This window comes from Rhineura floridana, chromosome 15, assembly GCF_030035675.1.
Source record: "Rhineura floridana isolate rRhiFlo1 chromosome 15, rRhiFlo1.hap2, whole genome shotgun sequence".
NCBI lineage: Eukaryota > Metazoa > Chordata > Lepidosauria > Squamata > Rhineuridae > Rhineura > Rhineura floridana.
Window position 1 is genome coordinate 38,099,533 of NC_084494.1, and position 18,204 is coordinate 38,117,736.

Genomic DNA, 18,204 nt, shown 5'->3' on the forward strand with positions numbered 1-18,204 from the left:
CAGAGAAGGCCAGAGATACCGCCTTATTCCCGCCCTGCCGGCAAATACGTGTGCGCACGCGCGCTGGTACACAAGAATGCCTCTGAGCATGGGCAGAGTACCTCGCTTAATCCAAGACCGGGTTTACGGAAGAAAACAGGAAACAAATAACAAGAAAAGAACGCCGCAGAGAATGGGGAGATTGCAGGTTGCCCTGGCCTTATTCCATTCTCCCCCATTTTCAAAGCCAGGATTCTCGGCCTTGGAAGATTGGATGTAATGGTAAAGACTGCTTCTGAGCGTGTGCAGAGTGCTTTCCATTCTTCCTCTGAGAAATTGCAGTTAGTTAACACTCAGCTGCTGGAATTAGGGAGAAAAGCTTCCCAGGGCCTTTCTGTTTTTGAAATGTATGCTCAGGTTCAGGGTGGGATTTTATTTGGTTTTTACATTTTACATCTGTGTGTACGTAGCGCCTCACGCCGGCAGTTCAGCGGCAGGTAACAGATCCTTTTCTTTTGCTTCCTTCAGCCTCCTCTTTTCTGCACGAAGAGATTCCAAAGGCAAAATCTCAAAACCGCCAGTTTAGCTTCTCTTAGAGCAGCAAGGCTACAAGGGGGCACCCGGACCAGAACCCACAAGAGTCAGAGCAAACTGTTTTCGCTCAGCACAGCTCACCTACGGGACTGCCTGCCGCTGCCCTTCTTATGAACGCTGACAGATCTGCAGCTGATGAGATCCATTGGCAGAGGATGTCGCGGCGGTTGCCCAGTGGAAGCCTAACACACTAATCTTGTGGCTGGAAGTGGGCAATCAATTGTTAGTAGGTGGATCATTTCAATACAAGGACAAGATTTTGCAGGCACTTCCTCTGGATTATGTGGAGTCTGGCTGGGATACGCTGGGGCAAGGCTAAATTATGGAAGCCTGTCTGGGATTGGCCTGTCACAGATTCCACAGGGCCAGGTGTCAGTCAAGTCACCAAAGCCCTATCCCCAACACACCCGTTACAGGCCAAGATTATGGGATCCAATCCCGACAAACCTCTCGGGTATTTTGGGAGGGGGGGATGAAGTTACAAGGCTTAACCTGAGCCAGGGTCCTCCTGAGGTTCAGCAGCAGTGAACGGGAAGATAAGCCGCTTGTTCCTGGACACATTTACTTCAGAGCAGGCCCCCCTCAGACCAGTAGGGCTTGTGCCCAAGGAAGTGTACAGAGCACTGAAGCCTGGCTACTTGTTTCTGCAAGGGATGGTAACAGGCAAACAGGCCAGAAAGGAGTTTATTAGTGCAGGATTGTTCTGTTCAGAACTTGAAGAATTCTGTGCAAAGGTGCTTTCTGGAGTGCTGTGCCATCTTACTAACAACCCCTATACTGTAATATTGAATGAATAATTTTATTTCAGTCAACCGACCGCAATACAATATAAAAATATTAACATGAGACTACTTGGTGACAGAGCTATACTGTAATATTAAAGCATAATTGTCTGGGAGCTTCTCCTGCACAAGTCCCACTGAAATTGAATGTTAGCTCAAACCTGCCTGCAACCCACATTTTTTTTAACTTGGAAATCCTTCCCCTTGAGCCCAATTTCTAAGGTGGTGGGCTGTGGTTACTCGATCAGTGACACTCTGTGTATGTTCAGAGCCACACCTGTTCTTTATGAAAATTGAGAGGCAATATGCCTCTGAATGCCAGTTGCTGGGATTCACAAGTGGGGAGAGATCCTTGTTGTGGGCTTCCCAGAGACACCTGGCTGGCCACTGAGATCAGGGTGCTCTATTAGATGGGCCATTAAGACTAGACTTCCCCAGTGGCCTTAACCAGAGATTTGTGGGCCAGACGCCCATAGGCCACATTCACACCATACATTTAAAGCACTATTATACCACTAAACAGCCATGGGTTCCCCCAAAGAATCATGGAAACTGTAGTTTGATAAGTGTGCTGAGACTGCTATTCTAAGCTACAGTTCCCAGAGTGGTGTAACAGTCAATGTTTCCTTCCAGGGAACTCTGGGAATTGTAGCTCTGTTAAGGGAATAGAGGTCTAAAAATTTCAGCCATGATTGTTTAAAGTGGTATAATACTGCTTTAAAAGTATAGTGTGAATGGACACACTCGCCTCGTTGCCCCAGAAGTGTTATTGCCAGCCGGCTGAGACTTCAGTAGATCCTGAGATCCTTTATGCTTCAGGACATAAGAAGAGCCTGCTGGATCAGGCCAGTGGCCCATCTAGTCCAGCACTCTGTTCTCACAGTGGCCAACCAGGTGCCCATTATGGGAAGTTTGCAAGCAGGACCTGAGCACAAGAGCACTCTCCCCTCCTGTGGCTTCCAGCAACTGGTATTCAGGCTGCCTCCAACTGAGCATAGCCATTGTGGCTTTTAGCCATTACTAGCCTTATACTCCATGACTGTCTAATCCTCTTTTAAAGCCATCCAAGTTGGTGGCCATCACTGCCTCCTGTGGCAGTGAATTCCAAAGTTTAACTGTGTGTTGCATGAAGAAATACTTTGGAAAAAATGCTTGTGGAAAAAGGGGTTGAAAGATAGAACAAGATTGAATGGGCAAAGAGTTTGAAATTTCAGAATTTTAATTTTAATTTTGAGGAATTCTTTGGGTTAGGGGAAACAAAATTTGTTAGTTAATGTTAAATATTAACTTACCAATTTTGTATTGGGCTCCTACATGGAGGAAGGACGGGATATAAATCTAGTAAATAAATAATAAATATTCCCCCCAAGCGTCTCCTCAAGAGCCATCATGGTGCAGTATTTATAGTGCCAGGCTGAGAATGGGGAAACTTGGTTTCAAATCCCCACTTTGCCATGAAACTTATTGGGTGTCTTTCTGTCTCTTGACCCAGTCTGCCTCGCAGGTTTGTTGTGAGGAAGTGGGAAAACAATATTTGCTGCCTTGAGCTATGCAATAAACAGCCTTTCCCAACTATGTGCCTGCCTGCTTTTTTTGGACTACAACTACCATCAGCCCCAGCCAGCATAGTCAATGGACAGGGATGATGGGAGTTGTAGTCCAAAATGGCTGGAGGGCACCAGGTTGGCAAAGGCTTTTAGAATGTCTAAAGTTAAACCCTAAAACATCCATAGCTGGAAATGTTTAAAAGTCACATTAGGAAAATATAAGATATGAATTGTTTGCAGCACAACAGCTAAGGAGAATATGCATGAGAACTTTCTCCTAAATTTAGTTTTATCTCAGCACTCAACCACACTCCAGTTGCATTTAAATCCTGGCTTGTCCTTATCTCAGAGCCTCTGCTGACATTTAGAGGACACAGATGGGTAATCTGTTTTCCTGGGCAGGCTCATTTTTCGTTTCCCCAATGATTATTTACATATAAAGCTGCATTGGCCTGGCAAAGTCTTTGCCACCCAGGCTTGCATCCCTTGTTAAAGGGGCATGGTGCAACTGGCCCAGTTAATGGCTGTTTGCTGACACAACGTCTGCCTGTGTGCTGTGGCAAACCTTGGACTGGTTTCAAAACAGAGAAACTCTTAAAGGAGAATTGGGGGAGAGGTAAAACACTTTCCTAATTCAGGGATTCAAGAGCTGGGGCATTCTTTGAAACCCAAAGGAGCTGTCGTGGGGCTCCATGGAATTGCCTGAGGGCGCAGGATGCAGCCACCTTGCTGAAGCCAAGTAGGACTGGGCCTGGAGGGGGAAATCTGTGGGAACCTGCAAATGGGCCCTCTGGGGTTCCATGATGGCAAGCAAGCAGTCTTTGAATGAGGCCCTATGAGGAAAGGCAACATTTGGGGCTTTTTCATTTAGAAAAAAAAGAAGCAAGGCGGAGAACATGATAGAGACATATAAAAGTATGCATGGTGTGGAGAGAGAGATGGTTTTCTCCTCAGACTTGAACTGGGGACCATCCAATGAAGCTGAATGTTGGAAGATTCTGGACAAACAAAAGGAAGTCCTCTTTCACAGGGCGCACAGTTAAACTCTGAATCTGCTGCCACAGGAGGTAGTGATGGCCACCGACTTAGACGGCTTTGAAAGAGAGACAAATTCATGAAGCATAAGGCTACCAATGGCTACTACTAGTCATGGTGGCTATATGCTGCTTCTGGGGTCAGAGGGAGTATGCCCCTCCATACCAGTTGCTGGAGATCCCGAGCAGGAGAGGGGGCTGTTGTGCTCCGCTGCCCTGCTGGTGGGCTTCCCAGGAGATATCTGGCCGGCCACAGTGGGATGCAGGTGCTGGACTGGGGGTTGGGGTCGTTAATGGTGATTCTGGCGGGTTCTCCTTATGTTCTTAAAAGTAATACAGTTAATTTGACCCTGCCTCCCGCCTTCCTCGGAGAGCCTCTGCAGCTAGGTATGTCTTGGCAGGTGGCCTGGGAAAGCATCAAGTGAAAAGGGCAACCAAGACGATCGAGGGGATGGAGCGACTCCTCTAGGAGGAAAGGTTGCAGTATTGGGGGCTTTTTAGTTTAGAGAAAAGGCGAGTCAGCGGTGATATACTAGAAATGTATAAAATTATACGCGGCACAGAGAAAGTGGATAGAATTTTTTCCCCTTCCCTCATAACACTAGAACTCGTGGACACTAACTTGGATGGCTTTAAAAGGGAATTAGTCCAATACATGGAGAATATGACTGACCCCACAGTTGGAGGCAGCCTGCTTCTGAATACCAGTTTCTGGAAACAGCAGGAGAGGAGAATGCTCTTGTACTCAGGTCCAGGTGAGGGCTTCCCACGGGCATCTGATTGGCCACTGTGAAGACAGGAGGCTGGACTAGGTGGGCCCTCTTTGGCTGGATCCAGCAGACTCTTCTTATTTTCTTATGCCCTTGTAAGGATATGGAGTTTTTTCTCTCCTAGAAAACCTTGCTGGGTCTGTGCTTCTAATCATTGTTATGATCAGTCTAATAATATTGTAGCACATTTCAAATGTTCGTAATAGTGCATCATTTCAGTAATCTTTACAGCACCCCTGCAAGGTAGATCCCTGTTGTCATCCCCCTATTGCACAAAGGAGTGAGTGCGTTGAGGCTGACAGAAGCCGTTATTCATGAACTCCATGCCTGAGGTTAGCAATTGTAGCGTCCCAGCTCATGGCACGGGGTGGCCTTAGCTGCTACATTATAGGACGTCTGATGCAGTGTGCCTGACATTTACCAGGTGCTAAACAATCAGCTTAGGATAAGACAACTCCCTTCCTACAGTTTTCAATCTAAAAGGTGCAGCCTGAAGTTAAGCCTCCCATACATCCATGCATCGTGCCATTGTAAGAAAGGGTTTATGAATGGACCGTTAATGTTTTGCACAGTGGGAAGGAGAGCCTGGCTGGGAGTCCAGAGTCTGTTGAGCTCAAATCCCTGCTCGTGTCTCCTGGGTGTCAAGGGCCAGCTAAAGATCACCCCACAGTGAGTGGCTCAGGGGTTACGTGTGCAGTCGTGGGCAAGGTGCATAGTCCCAAGGAGCCCAGTTGCCCCCCAGCTGGCAGTTGTGGAGAAGGAAGGGGCTGGCTTGTACAGCTGTGGCAAGCTTAGCAGGCCGTAGCCAGCTGGGGAGGACTAGCCTCAGAGGGAGGCAATGGTAAACCCCCTCCGGATACTGCTTACCATGAAAACCCTATTCACAGGGTAGCCATAAGTCGGGATCGACTTGAAGGCAGTCCATTTCCATTTTTCAATGTTTTGGAGCAAGGGGGATGTGGCAAATGGCATTTCAGAGTGGCAAGGGGGTTATCTGAGCATTCTCTCTGCAAAGATGGCCCTCCATCCCATAAGCCTAGAGTGCACCAAAGGGGCAGCATGAGCCAGCCTCATCTGCAGGGTGGCACAGGGTCAGTGCCCTCCCTGCAAAATACGGCAGCCAATTCTCAGCTGCTGCAGTGGTTGGGAACCACCTCCATGGGGCTGTGATTGGCTGCAAGGTGGCATGGAGACAAGGCCCATGTGTCTGTCACCCCCCCAGTCTCTCCCTCCCTCTCAACCCAGATCCTTGCGCATGGGTGTCATTGGTTGCCACAGCAGTCAATCCTCATCTCCCAACTATCATTAACCCTTCCATGCTACTTCGGCATTGGAGACTGATGCAATTTTGTGCATGCATGCACTAGAAGTTGGCAAGCTCAGCGGAGAAACAAAGCAGTTTAGTTAGACAAAGCTGCAGAGGAGTTTACATGGCAGGCCCACCCTCCTTTCGTATCACCCCCCCAGCAAACTAGTTCTCTGGTGAGGATTCTCTTCCTGGCACCTTGCCTATCCCACTTGTAATATTTCTGCCATCGTTTTAGTTAAGGAGAGAAGAAAATGGGTTGGGAGGTGTGCAGCAGAAGTGCCCCCCCATGGTTGCTCCGTGGAGATGACCCAGAGAAAAACCTTAGGAAGAGCCAGGGGAAGGAGAGGAGAACAAGGGAGTGTCAGATGCCATCTGCTGCTCAGTCAGAAATGCCAACAGCATTACGATTGTTCATGAACAGACCCGCCAGGTAGGCACAGGGAGAAGGAAGTTGCCTTCATCAAGGGAAGAGCCACGGCTACATAGCAGAGCGTCTGCTTTGCATGCAGAAGGTCCCAGGTTCAGTCCCTGGTGTCTCCGGATAGGGCTCCGGAGAACTCCTTCTCTGCAGCCCTGGAGAGCTGCCACCAGTCAGTGGAGAGAATGCTGAGCTCGGTGGACCTTAGGTCTGACTTGGTGTGAGGTAGCTGCCTATATTCCTAGCTCAGAGCTGCCCACACCAGCCTTCTCCAACCTGGTGCCCTCCAAATGTTTTGGATTACAATTCCCTTCATCCCCAGCCAGCACAGCCATATGATAATAGAGCTGAATGGCGTCGCAGTCCAAATCATCTGGAGGGCACGAGGTTGGGGAAGGCTGGTCTGCAGTGGCCACCAGCAGCTCTGCAGGATCTTAGAGAATGGCCTTTCTCAGCTCTGCCTGCAGTTACTGAGATCTTAAAATGGCACCTTCTGCATGCAAAGCACGTGCCTGACCACCGAACTACAGCCCTTGCTATAATCTCTCTCTCTCACACACACACAAGCTTAGAGCTCAAGCTTGTCTGAAAATCATTACTGAGGGAAATTAAGTTTGCATATGCTCAGAGGCACTGTCTGCTTCAACAGGTCAAGAGGCTTCACAGCTGATTCCTGGTCTGACCCCAGAGCTTAGCTATTGGCCACACAATCACGTGGCCTTTTCTGGCTCAGCCTGGCAGCCCATCCAGGACAGGGCCACCTGAAGCCTCCAAGATAGTCTTCCCCAAACCGATGCTCTCCGCATGTTTTGGATGACAGCTCCCATCAGCCTCAGCACCATACAGCCATGCTGGGTGGGGCTGACCAGAGTTGTAACCCTTCCCCAGCATCTGGAGGGCACCCAGTCATGGGAGCTGCTGAAAGACAAGGCCTCCCTCAGGGCTGACCGAGTGTCTCTCTCACTAGGCATTTGTCTGGACCTGGCAAGCGACCAGCCAGACTTCTCTTTCCACAAGTGACCAGGGCTACATGAAGTGCCAGTAGAGGGTTCCCTTCTTGAAATTGCAATCCTGGAGACAATAATGAAAGGGCCAGGGGGGCTGGAGGAGGGGGGGAGGAGAGGCAACACAGGCCAATTGTCTTTTTCTGGCTGGCTCTCATCAATACCAAAACAAAGACTTTTGGGAAAGACTTCTGAATCAGAGCAAGAGCCACATCTCAGGGCCCTGCGGATGGCATGTGCCAGGCTTTGCCAACCTGGGGTTGTCTGCAACCAAGATTTACTCAGAGTAGACCTATTAACATTGATGGACCTAAGTTAGTCATGCCCATTATTTTCAGTGGGTCTACCTAGAGCTGAGCTGTAGTCCAAAACACCAGGAGGGCATCAGTTTGGGCTATTCCCCGCTAAACCTATTTACCATCTGATGCAAACCCCATTTTATTCCTCTAGTCATGATGGTGCTATGATTTAAGTGAGCTAAAATGTGAAACTGCCATGCTCAGAGTATTCTTGTTTTAGTCAGGACTAGCAAACTGCTTTTTATTTGTTTTTTGCTGTGACATCAGGAATGTAAAAGCTGTTGCAAAATGGTGGGGGTGGGAAGGAAGATAAGATGATAACTGTGTGCTTCACAACTGAAGAAATACACATGGGCATCTAAAGTGGCCCCCTGCTTCCCCTCCCCCCCAAAGACCCCGCCCCACATTCATCCCAGGGTCTAAAATTAATCAGCTGCCCCACTCCTCGCCATGGGTACAGCAGCCTTCTCCTTAAATCTTCCCACTATCACATGGCCACACATTACCTTCAACTTGCTAGTACTCACAAACACATAAATCTTCCGTAGAAAGAGCAATTGTATAATATACTTATTACAAGTTCATTCCACCCTTCCTCCAAATAGCTGAGGACATTATGCATGGTTTCCCCTCAGCTAGGAAACGGTGACGAGCCCAAGGTCTCTGGGGATGGGGACAGGACTTCATGGCTGTATAAGGATTGCTCTCCCCAGTTCCTAGTGCAAAGCCGCTAACTGCTGTGGTTGGTTAACGGTGCTGAGAGTTATTAGGACATCCCTCACAGAGCTACAATTCCCAGCACCCTTAACAAAATACTGTACAGCTCCCAGGATTGTTTGGGGGAAGCCGTTACTGTTAACATGGTATGAGATGTGACCTTAGTGGTTTGTTTGTTTTGCTGCTAAAAAATTCCTTAAATAGGGCCAAATTTCTGTATTGTATTATTTGTTCGTTTTTAAAAAGAAGCGACCACAGGGTGGCAGGAGAGGGCTGAGTACAGTATTGCTTACCAGAGGAGGGAGCTGGGTTATGTCTTCAGCAGCCGGAGCCTGAAGTCTGCCCAAATATACCTGTGAGCTAGGAAACAAATAAAAATTTGCCGAGCAGATTTGTATGCTTGCAAACAAGGCTAGCCCAAGATATTTTGGTGCCTAGAATGAAAAATTCCAATTGGGTAACCACTCGCATAGTAACTAACTGCATAGGAGCCTGCCTGTGCTACCTTAATGGTACCTGTAAGCTGCTGCTTGACACAGGAGGTCAGAAGTTTCTTGAGGGGGTGTTGTAGCCTAGTGGGTAGAGTCCAGTAGTGCATGGAAAAGGTCCCATGTTTGATCCTCAGCATCCTGCACCAACCAAAATTCTGATCCATATGCTCAACCATTTGTCCTGGCCTCATTGCAAGCAGGGTCATAGTGAAAATGGAAATGGACTGCCTTCAAGTCGATCCCAACTTATGGCCACCCCATGAGTAGGGTTTTCATGGTAAGCGGTATTCAGAGGGGGTTTCCCATTGCCTCCCTCTGAGGCTGAGAGGCAGTGACTGGCCCAAGGTCACCCAATGAGCTTCACGGCTGTGTGGGGATTCGAACCCTGGCCTCCCAGGTCGTAGTCCAGCACTCTAACCACTATACCACACTGGCTCTCTAGGGGCATAGTAAGCAGTCTTAAAAGACTGGGGGGTGGGGAAGCATGGGGAGGGGGGGCACAGGCCCATGACACGTATTTGCATCGCATTGTTATATGCTGCTTTATATGCAGAGAGTTACATTTAGGCCTCTGAGCATGTTGTGAATGTGGATTCTTGGAGTTTCAACAGCACTCTGCTTTTCAGTGTGTATTAGCAAAGTAAAAAAAAAAAGAGAGAGGAGATGTTTGCCCCAGTGGACAAGATTTGGGGTTTGAGACTCCTGGGCCACTTCCTAATAATACTCCCCCCCCCCGCCATGACCGGGCTACTCCTGGCTATGAAGAACCAATCCGTAAGAAAGATCACATCAACCAAAGGGAATCACTACCTCTTCAATGGAAGACTCAGTAGAATCAAAGAAAGTGAGATCAGTTGTGGTTGTTCACAACCTGCAAGGAATTCTTACACTTGCTGTATTTGTATTACTAGCAGTTCTCCCTTTTCTTTCTTTCTTTAAAAAACAGGTTTCTCTGGAACACAAGCCAACCTGGGAATCTCACACCTTCCAATGAAAGGGAAATGTGTGGAGGCTGGCTGTGGACATTCATTTGCGAGGAAGAGGGAAAGGGCACTCTGCATGTGGTCAGAAACATCCATTTATGACTTTGCACACTTCAGTTATTAGCCTTGTGGTTGGGGGAAAAAAACATTCCAAAGCTTAGCCCTGCCCCTGGCTGAGTATGATGCGTGATCCAAAGTTTTTCCTCCCCCCCAAAAAAACACAAACACAACCCCACCAGTCAGTCACAGGACCTGGACCCAACAGGGATAAGTGCAGCAAGAGGGTACTTTGCCCATATTGTATAAAGCAGTTTTCACAGCCTCCTGCTTTGGCTACTGGGAGGGACTTCCTCTTAAACTCCCCCCCCCATCTCCACCTTCCTCTTGCAGCCCAGCTGAAGAATTGGAGAACTGAAAGACTAGCTGGAGACGGTGGCAGCTGCATCCTGCAAGGAGAGCATGGACTGAAGACTAGGGCTTGCTCCAAATAGCACGCTAAGGTAGGGTCCTCATCATGATCTCCCCACTCCCTCCTTCCCTCTTCCTACAGCATCTCAGCAGCTCCTGGAGTGTCAGAGGTGTACATTTTAGCTTGGTGTCTACATTTTTTCTGGAATCTGTCCCTGAAAAACCACAATCCTATTTTGCGTCTACTTTTGTCTCTCGGGATGCTTTGTTAAAATGTTTTAAGGGTCATTTTCTGGAGTTGTCTGGGTCTCTTCAGAGCTCAGCCTCAGGATTGCTGTTGTTGTGATGTGCCATTAAGTTGATTACAACTTATGGTGACCCTATGAATCAGCGACCTCCAATAGTATCTGTTATAAACCACCCTGTTCAGATCTTGTTAAGTTCAGGTCTGTGGCTTCCTTTATGGAATCAATCCATCTCTTCTTTGGCCTTCCTCTTTTTCTACTCCCTTCTGTTTTTCCCAGCACTACTGTCTTTTCTAGTGAATCATGACTTCTCACGATGTGCCCCAAAGTATGATAATCAGTTTCATCATATTAGCTTCTAGTGATAGTTCTAGTTTAATTTGTTCTAACACCCAATTATTTGTCTTTTTTGCAGTCCGTAGTATGCGCAAAGCCCTCCTCCAACACCACATTTCAAATGAGTGGATTTTTCTCTTATCCGCTTTTTTCACTGTCCAACTTTCACATCCATACATAGAGATCGGGAATATCATGGTCTGAATGATCCTGACTTTAGTGTTCAGTGATACATCTTTGCATTTGAGGACCTTTTCTAGTTCTCTCATAGCTGCCCTCCCCAGTCCTAGCCTTCTTCTGATTTCTTGACTATTGTCCCTATTTTGGTTAATGACTGTGCCGAGGTATTGATAATCCTTGACAAGTTCAATGTCCTCATTGTCAACTGTAAAGTTACATAAATCTTCTGTTATTACTTTAGTCTTCTTGACGTTCAGCTGTAGTCCTGCTTTTGTGCTTTCCTCTTTAACTTTCATCAGCACTCGTTTCAAATCATTACTGGTTTCTGCTAGTAGTATGGTATCGTCTGCATATCTTAAATTATTGATGTTTCTCCCTCCAATTTTCACACCTCCTTCATCTTGGTCCAGTCCCGCTTTCCGTATGATATGTTCTGCGTATAGATTAAACAAATAGGGTGATAAAATACACCCCTGTCTCACACCCTAATGGAAAATCAGTGGAGACGCTTGTGGCACTTAAACAGTTTTTGTTATGGCAGATATAAACCTTTTAATTTTTGAGGTGCCACAGTATTCTTGCTTGTTGTTTTGCTGCAACTGATTAAGACAACCACCCCTCTGGATAGGGAAGCCTATTTATGTAAGTGACTTTTACATGCTTACTGTTTTGAACTACACAGAGTGTTTCCCCCCTCTCCAGTCAGTAAACACAACCAGCCCCTACATTTGGGATGAGGAGGGAAAGGTTCCAATTCAGAAACATGGCTTACAGCAGCCTTCCCCAACTTGGTGTCCTTCAGATCTTTTGGACTACGTCTCCCATCAGTCCCATTATCAGATGGGTGGGATGAATGGGACTGATGGGAGTTGTAGTTCAAAACATTTGGAAGAGACTCAGTTGGAGAAGGCTGCTTAGAAGTTACTAAACACAAGCAATTTAACTCTCTCTCTCTCTCTCTCTCTCTCTCTCTCTCTCTCTCTCTCTCTCTCTCTCTCTCTGTCGAGGAAGGGCTGCTTCCTGCCTCTCCATTCTGGTGTGTAATTTCCTTGTCTCCCGCAACTTCTGTGAAGCTTAGGTATATGACTCAGGGTCTCCTGAATTGTCCCTCACTCTGGAAGCACAGCTCTGCTTCCAGGAGACCGTCAAGGTCAAATTCACCCCACCCGTCAGGGAACACTCTGGGCAAAAAGAAACAGCAAGGATTCTCATTAGAGGTTGGGCATCCTTGCGGGCGCCTAGTACTGAAAGCACAAGGGACTTCTCATTTGCTGTCTGGATAGGAACCCCGGAAAGTGCTTTACTCAATCACTCCACTGGTCCATCTACGTCTATATCGTCTACACTGACTGGAAGCAGTGTGCCAGAGATGCAGAACCTGGGATCTTTTGCATGCAAAGCACACACACAGGTGAATGTTAATGTGAAAAGAGAGGAGAGAGAGATTTTAAAATCGGATTGTAGTCTCTGTATGTGTTACATGTGAAGGAGCCCTGGTGGTGGGGAAATACCTCCCCCACTATGCAAGAAAGAAGAGAGAGAGAGGATGAAAGGAGGTGTGCTTTTTTAAGTACCATCAGTGTCATTTTGGGGTCTGGGCCATTTGGTGTTAGTCCACCCTCTGCTCTAGAACCCCTTTGTGTCCTTCCATTGCAGGATTAGTTCGCAATCCATTAATGGCAACTCCCTTTCTGGAAGGAGGGCAGGTTAAAGAGAAAGCAGTCACGTGGCAAGGGGGAAGTCCAGCAGGTACAGCTGCCATCAGCTGGTCATTTGAAAGACACACACACACCCACACACACACAGAGCTGGTGGGTCAGCTGGCTGGCTGGCTGGCGCTACAGTGGAAAAGTCTCTTTCTGCAACACGAGCGAGCGTGGAGACTCAGGTAGGGTTTCTTGAATGCTGGCTGTCAGTCCACACGGCTCTGGGAATTCCCTATATACCAAATCTGCTTTCTTCATATGTTTCCTGCTGTCAGGCTGTGGGTCACTGGGCTGAACCTCTACAGAGAAGTGCAAGGGTCAAGCAGCATGCTTGAACTGCTTGCCCCCTCTCTCTCTTTCTGGGAAATCCTCTCCTGATTCCAGATATGAAGGATTTCTCTCTCTCTCTCTCTCTGCAACCCTCTCTTTTTTGGTTAGTCAGTGAGGGATCTTCTGCACATGCTCAGACACCCAGGGTTGTATCCAGTTCTAGTCCTACTCAAACACCTTAAAATGAATGAACATTACTAAGTTAAGTCCATTAATTTTAATGGGTCTATTCTGAGAAAATCTTACTTGAATACAACCCCCAGTCCTCTACTGTGGACAATTTTTGACAAACTATTTGCCCACCTCTCCTGCAGCCCTGTTAACTCAGTCAGTGTTATTCACAATTTGCAGATGGAGAACTGAGGGGCAGAGCTGCTTGCGCAAGGTGACCAAAATAATCCATAGCGGGGGGGGGCTGTCTTCTGACCATTGCAAAACACCACCTTTGATTCTCACGTAATCACATTCTCTTCTTTATTGCTCCTTCACATGTACCCAGGCTGTCCTGGGGCTCAGTTCTGATCACCCTGCTTCAGCCCTGGTTGTGAGGAAATATCTTCCCCCACCCCCACAAGAAATTCTGGAGAAAGGCAGGTAATTTTTCTCTTTGCACACTGCTGTCATTTTCAAAATTGGTTTGGGCATTCCTGTGTATCTTAGCAGAAAGAAGAGCAGAGCTCCCTGCTGTCTGGACATGCTCCAAGGGTGTTTCCACACTTGTACATTAATCCCTGGAAGTCCCATTTGTTACGACTTACATTTTCACAGTGGGAATTAAACTACTCCCGCTTTCAGACAAAAATAGGCCCAGGTTGCCCAGACAGAGGGCTCACTCAACTGCACAGTTAGGCAAAGTGGTTTCCTGGGGTGACAGTATTTTTAGGGGTGGTGATGATGCCGCGTGCCATGTAAATGATTTCCCCATCATTCTCTATCTACCACATTGCCAGGGATCCTGGAGCAGACCCCTTGGCCCATGTGGGGCAGCCACTTGAGGGTGACAAAGTCCCCTGGGGCAGTTTTTCTCCAGTGGGAACTAGGTAGCGCAGAAGGACGATACAAGCAATTTGGGGTTCCAAGGAATGACTTCCGACCTCCCAGAGGTCTTGATCTGAGACCTCCAGGTAATATCTGTTTGCTTTTCCCAGGGTGCAGGATGAGGGGTGGGTGGAAACATGGAATGGGGAAAAAAGTGTGAAAAGGAAGATGGGAGTGGAAGACGGGGGGGGGGAGCCAGTGAGGTGCGGTGTTTGACATATTGGACTATGACCTAAGAGACCAGGACTCCTATCCCTACTTGACTGTGAACTTGCTGGGTGACCCTGGGCCTGTCACTGTCTCTCAGCCTAACCTACCTCACAAGGTTGTTGTGAGGAAACGATGGGGAGGGGGAGAACCATGTATGCCACCTTGACCTCTTTGGAGGAAATGTGGGATTTCTTTGTCATGACAAATACATTTTGAAACTGAATAAAAACTAACTGTAACATCATTAGCAAACTTTTGGCCCAGACCAAAGAGCCCCGCCAGCTACTTCTGTTTGTCCCCTCCAAGGCAGATGCGGGTGGTTCTTTCTCTTGCTGTCCTTGGAAGAACAGAGGGCACCTTTGAGTGCAAGTGGCCAACCATGGGGTGCTGACGGGGGTTGAGGGGCAGCGACCACCCCAGGAAGCAGCAGGATGAAGCCCTTTAGGCCTCCTTGGAAGAACTGCCATGGTGGCCCTAGAAACATTTTTGGCCCCCTCCGGAATGATGGCGGCTGGTGGTGAGGCCTCAGCAGCTTCCTTGGGCCTTCCTGTGGCTGGATGTGGGGGGCAGCAGCAGTCATGGGGGTCCTTCCCTGCCCCCCAAGTTGCCTCTGGCCTCAGGTGAGGAGACATCTGTGGTGTGTGCATTTGGCACCTCACAGCCCTCCGCCTCCGTCCGGTCTCAAGTCCCCCTCATCTGACAGGCTTTCCCCCTCAGTCCAAGCCTCTTCCATCCTCCCTCAGATACCTCACCACGCTGTCCACGTTTGGCATCCTTTGTTCTGACCCTCCCCTGAGTGGAGGAGGATGAGGGTTATATGCACTTGATCCAGGCTGATGGCTTTGACGCGTTGTATCTAAGCCAAATTATGCTCAGAGTAGACCCATGAAAAATATGGAATGGAGTCCTCGGCGCTTGTATGCTTGCTGCATAAGAATGGGCAAATGGGGTCACCTCTAGCGGTGAAGGAATGGCTGGCAAAAAAAAGGAGGGTAGCGACAATGTAAAGATGTTCATTACAATACAATACAAAATGTTACAGATAAATGGAATCCTAAAGTCTGTTTTTAAGATGTTTTAGAGTGTTTTTAGTGTTTTGTTTGCTGCCCTGGGCTCCTGCTGGGAGAAAGGGCGGGATATAAATTTAATTAATAATAATAATTCATGAAGAATAGATACAGTATAAGTAGAATAGTTTTTCTATGTGGTAAATTAATAGTGCTTTATAATTACTAGATTGTGATATTTACAATATTGGTATTCATAGCAGTGAGATATATATTTGATATTTCATTAATATATACATGCATGTGTATTTGTTACATCCTTGCAATTATTGTATTTTCTAAATTAAATTCTAAATAATCACTTTAAAAAATCATAGACCTAAGTTAGTTGTGTCCATTAATTTCAGTATGGGCTATTCTAAGTATACTTTAGTTGGATACAACTCCAGGTCAACTTGTTTCTAATGTTTGATTTTATTTGTATTTTTAAAATGAATATTTTGTATTGTTTAGCCAGAAGTTCTTGTTAATTAAGCAGTATATAAAAAATCAAACAAACTCGTGTGTTCTTTACACCAAGTGGCAAAACGAAATACTCACAAACTGGGAAAAGAATAACCCCAAATTCAAAATGGTATGTAAAATTTTGACTTCAACATTAGATCTGGGGATGGGGTAGGAACTGGAAATTTCCTGAAAATTGGTTTTGGTTCTGCAACATGAATCAGGTTTTCAGTGCCAATGCTGAGGCCTGGCATCTGTGAAAGAGAAGCAAAGCACCCTGGAGCATGTGTAGAATGTCTTTCTTGCAACGCCATTCTCACACTCTCCCAACACTGCCTGACCCTTCACCCTTTTTATTCCCAGGTTTGGGGAACATCGGCTGCCATGCCAGTCCCTAAGAACCCCTATAAGCTCAAGATGGCCAACGGCGATGCTGGTAGCAGTAGCGGGACACTGATTCTGGAGAAAGAGACCCAAGGAACCAACCCCTTTGAGGAGGACCTTGAAGAGAATGAGAGAGACTCTTTCCTTGGGAATGACTCCCATGAGAGCAGAAACCCTTCCCCAGAGGATGTGAGTGAGTTTGAGCGGGGCCTTTTCAATGGTAGCTCTGAAGGGCGCTATCGGCGTCGAGCAACCCTGGAGAAGCTGGTGGGGTTGTCCCCCTTCCGGATGGGCAAAGGCAAGAAGAGTGGAGACAAGAAGTCCCCAAATGGGGGAGAGAAAGGGTCCAACAGGAGGTCCTTCCTGGGCCGTATGATGATCCCCTTGACGGAGGGCAACCAGAGTCAAAGGACCCTTGAGAAGAGGAAGCCGCGGCGCTGCTCAGAGGACTTCAGCCTGCTCCAGCGCTTCAATGGGCGCCGCAAGGAGAGCCTCTACAGTCTGGATTGTGGCCTGGCTGAGAAAGAGAACGGCGGAGGCGACACCCTGAAGCGCATGTCCTTCCTCAAGATAGGGCTGGGTGGGAAAGTGCGCAGGGCTTCACTGGTGGAGAAGCTCAACCAGCCGGAGGCCGTGGAGCCGGCACCTGTCACTGAGGAGTCAGAAATCAAGGTCAAGGAGCCGCTCTCTGGTGAGTGCAATTTTGTCTCCTTAAGCAGGAGCACATGGCCCCCCGTGAGCCTGAGACGCAGGGTAATTGTTGTCAGAACTGTTCTTCTTATTTTATAAACTTGTATCCCGCCTTTTAGGATAACGAAAATATAAGTGTTTTTTAAGACAGATTAAAAAAATAGTGTTTTAAGGAAACTAAAAACATCAATTAGAAAAATAAAATATCAGTGGCAATCCAGATGGTATCTCCTTAAATAGAAGGCATGGCTGGCTTTTCAGACAGTTTACTCCAGGGCTGGGGAACCTGTGTAGGCCCTCCAGACCAGTTGTGCTGGCTACAGCTCCTGCCATCCCTGACTATTGGCCGTGTGGGTTTGGGCTGCTGGGAGTTGGAGTCCAACAACATCTGGAGCCCCACTGCCAGGTTCCCCAGTCCCAGCCTATTCCCATATCAATGTGAGATGGAATCTTCCAGCTAGTGGGGGGGGGGCAGCCACTGTTTTCTGGACCTCTCCTTGCTAAACCACTGTCTCTGTTTTGGCCTTGTCATCTTCTTGTTACTGTGAGTTGTGTCATTGTTATTCTGAAGGGTTCAGCTCCCTCCCCAGATCCCTAGAAATTACCGCTCAGGGTGGAGTTGTAGATGCATCTTATCTATAGTGTGCAACATATATATATAAATGCAGATACATGAAATGTGCAGCCTGTCACTGACTGCACACACTATTGAAAATGCCAAGGTATATATTTTTAACTGGCAGGATTTTGTCAGACGATTATGTTTTTCTGTTGTATCTATAACCAAAAGAATAAACGTTGTCTTACTTTTAAACCAGGATAAGCTACTGCAAAGTAAAGCAACCTTCCCCAACCTGGTGCCCTCCCAAAGACTATGACTCCCATCCCCTTGACAGGCCTTTGGCCTGATCCAGCAAGGCTTTTCTTACGTTCTTCTGCCCAGCCAGCAGAATGATACTGCTGGGGCGATGGGAGCATGGCTGGGTGGGCTGGGGCTGATGGGAGTTTTAGTCCAAAACGCCTGGTGGGCACCAGGTTATGGAAGGGTGAAATGCAGCATTTCAACAATGCATAATTGGAGGGAGGGTTTCGGACAGTGTACTTTCTCGTAAGAACACAGGTATTATGTGCTCCCTTTTGAGAAGGTTGTGAAATGCTTGAGGGTTGGAGGGGTTGATACAAGCAGGAGACTAAGCAACATGACTATTAAAATGTGTGCATTTGGGCAAGGAAATGCAC

The 18,204-nt window shown here is 47.5% G+C and overlaps 1 protein-coding gene across 9 annotated transcripts in view; it reads left to right on the forward strand.

Moving 5' to 3' along the window:
* Positions 1-10,112: 10,112 nt before the first annotated feature.
* The window catches only part of EXOC3L2 (exocyst complex component 3 like 2), a 50,954-nt gene continuing 42,862 nt past the window's right edge, over positions 10,113-18,204 (forward strand). The window contains exons 1-5 of one of the 9 annotated variants that reach the window (XM_061596393.1): positions 10,113-10,427; positions 12,753-12,984; positions 13,632-13,726; positions 14,083-14,256; positions 16,255-16,966. In XM_061596393.1, coding sequence (XP_061452377.1) covers positions 16,276-16,966 — 691 coding nt within the window. In that variant the 5' untranslated portion in view covers positions 10,113-10,427; positions 12,753-12,984; positions 13,632-13,726; positions 14,083-14,256; positions 16,255-16,275. Of the gene's footprint in view, positions 10,428-12,288; positions 12,508-12,752; positions 12,985-13,631; positions 13,727-14,082; positions 14,257-16,254; positions 16,967-18,204 lie in introns of those variants that run through there. The other 8 variants (XM_061596392.1, XM_061596388.1, XM_061596389.1 and 5 more) reach the window with 8 other exon arrangements.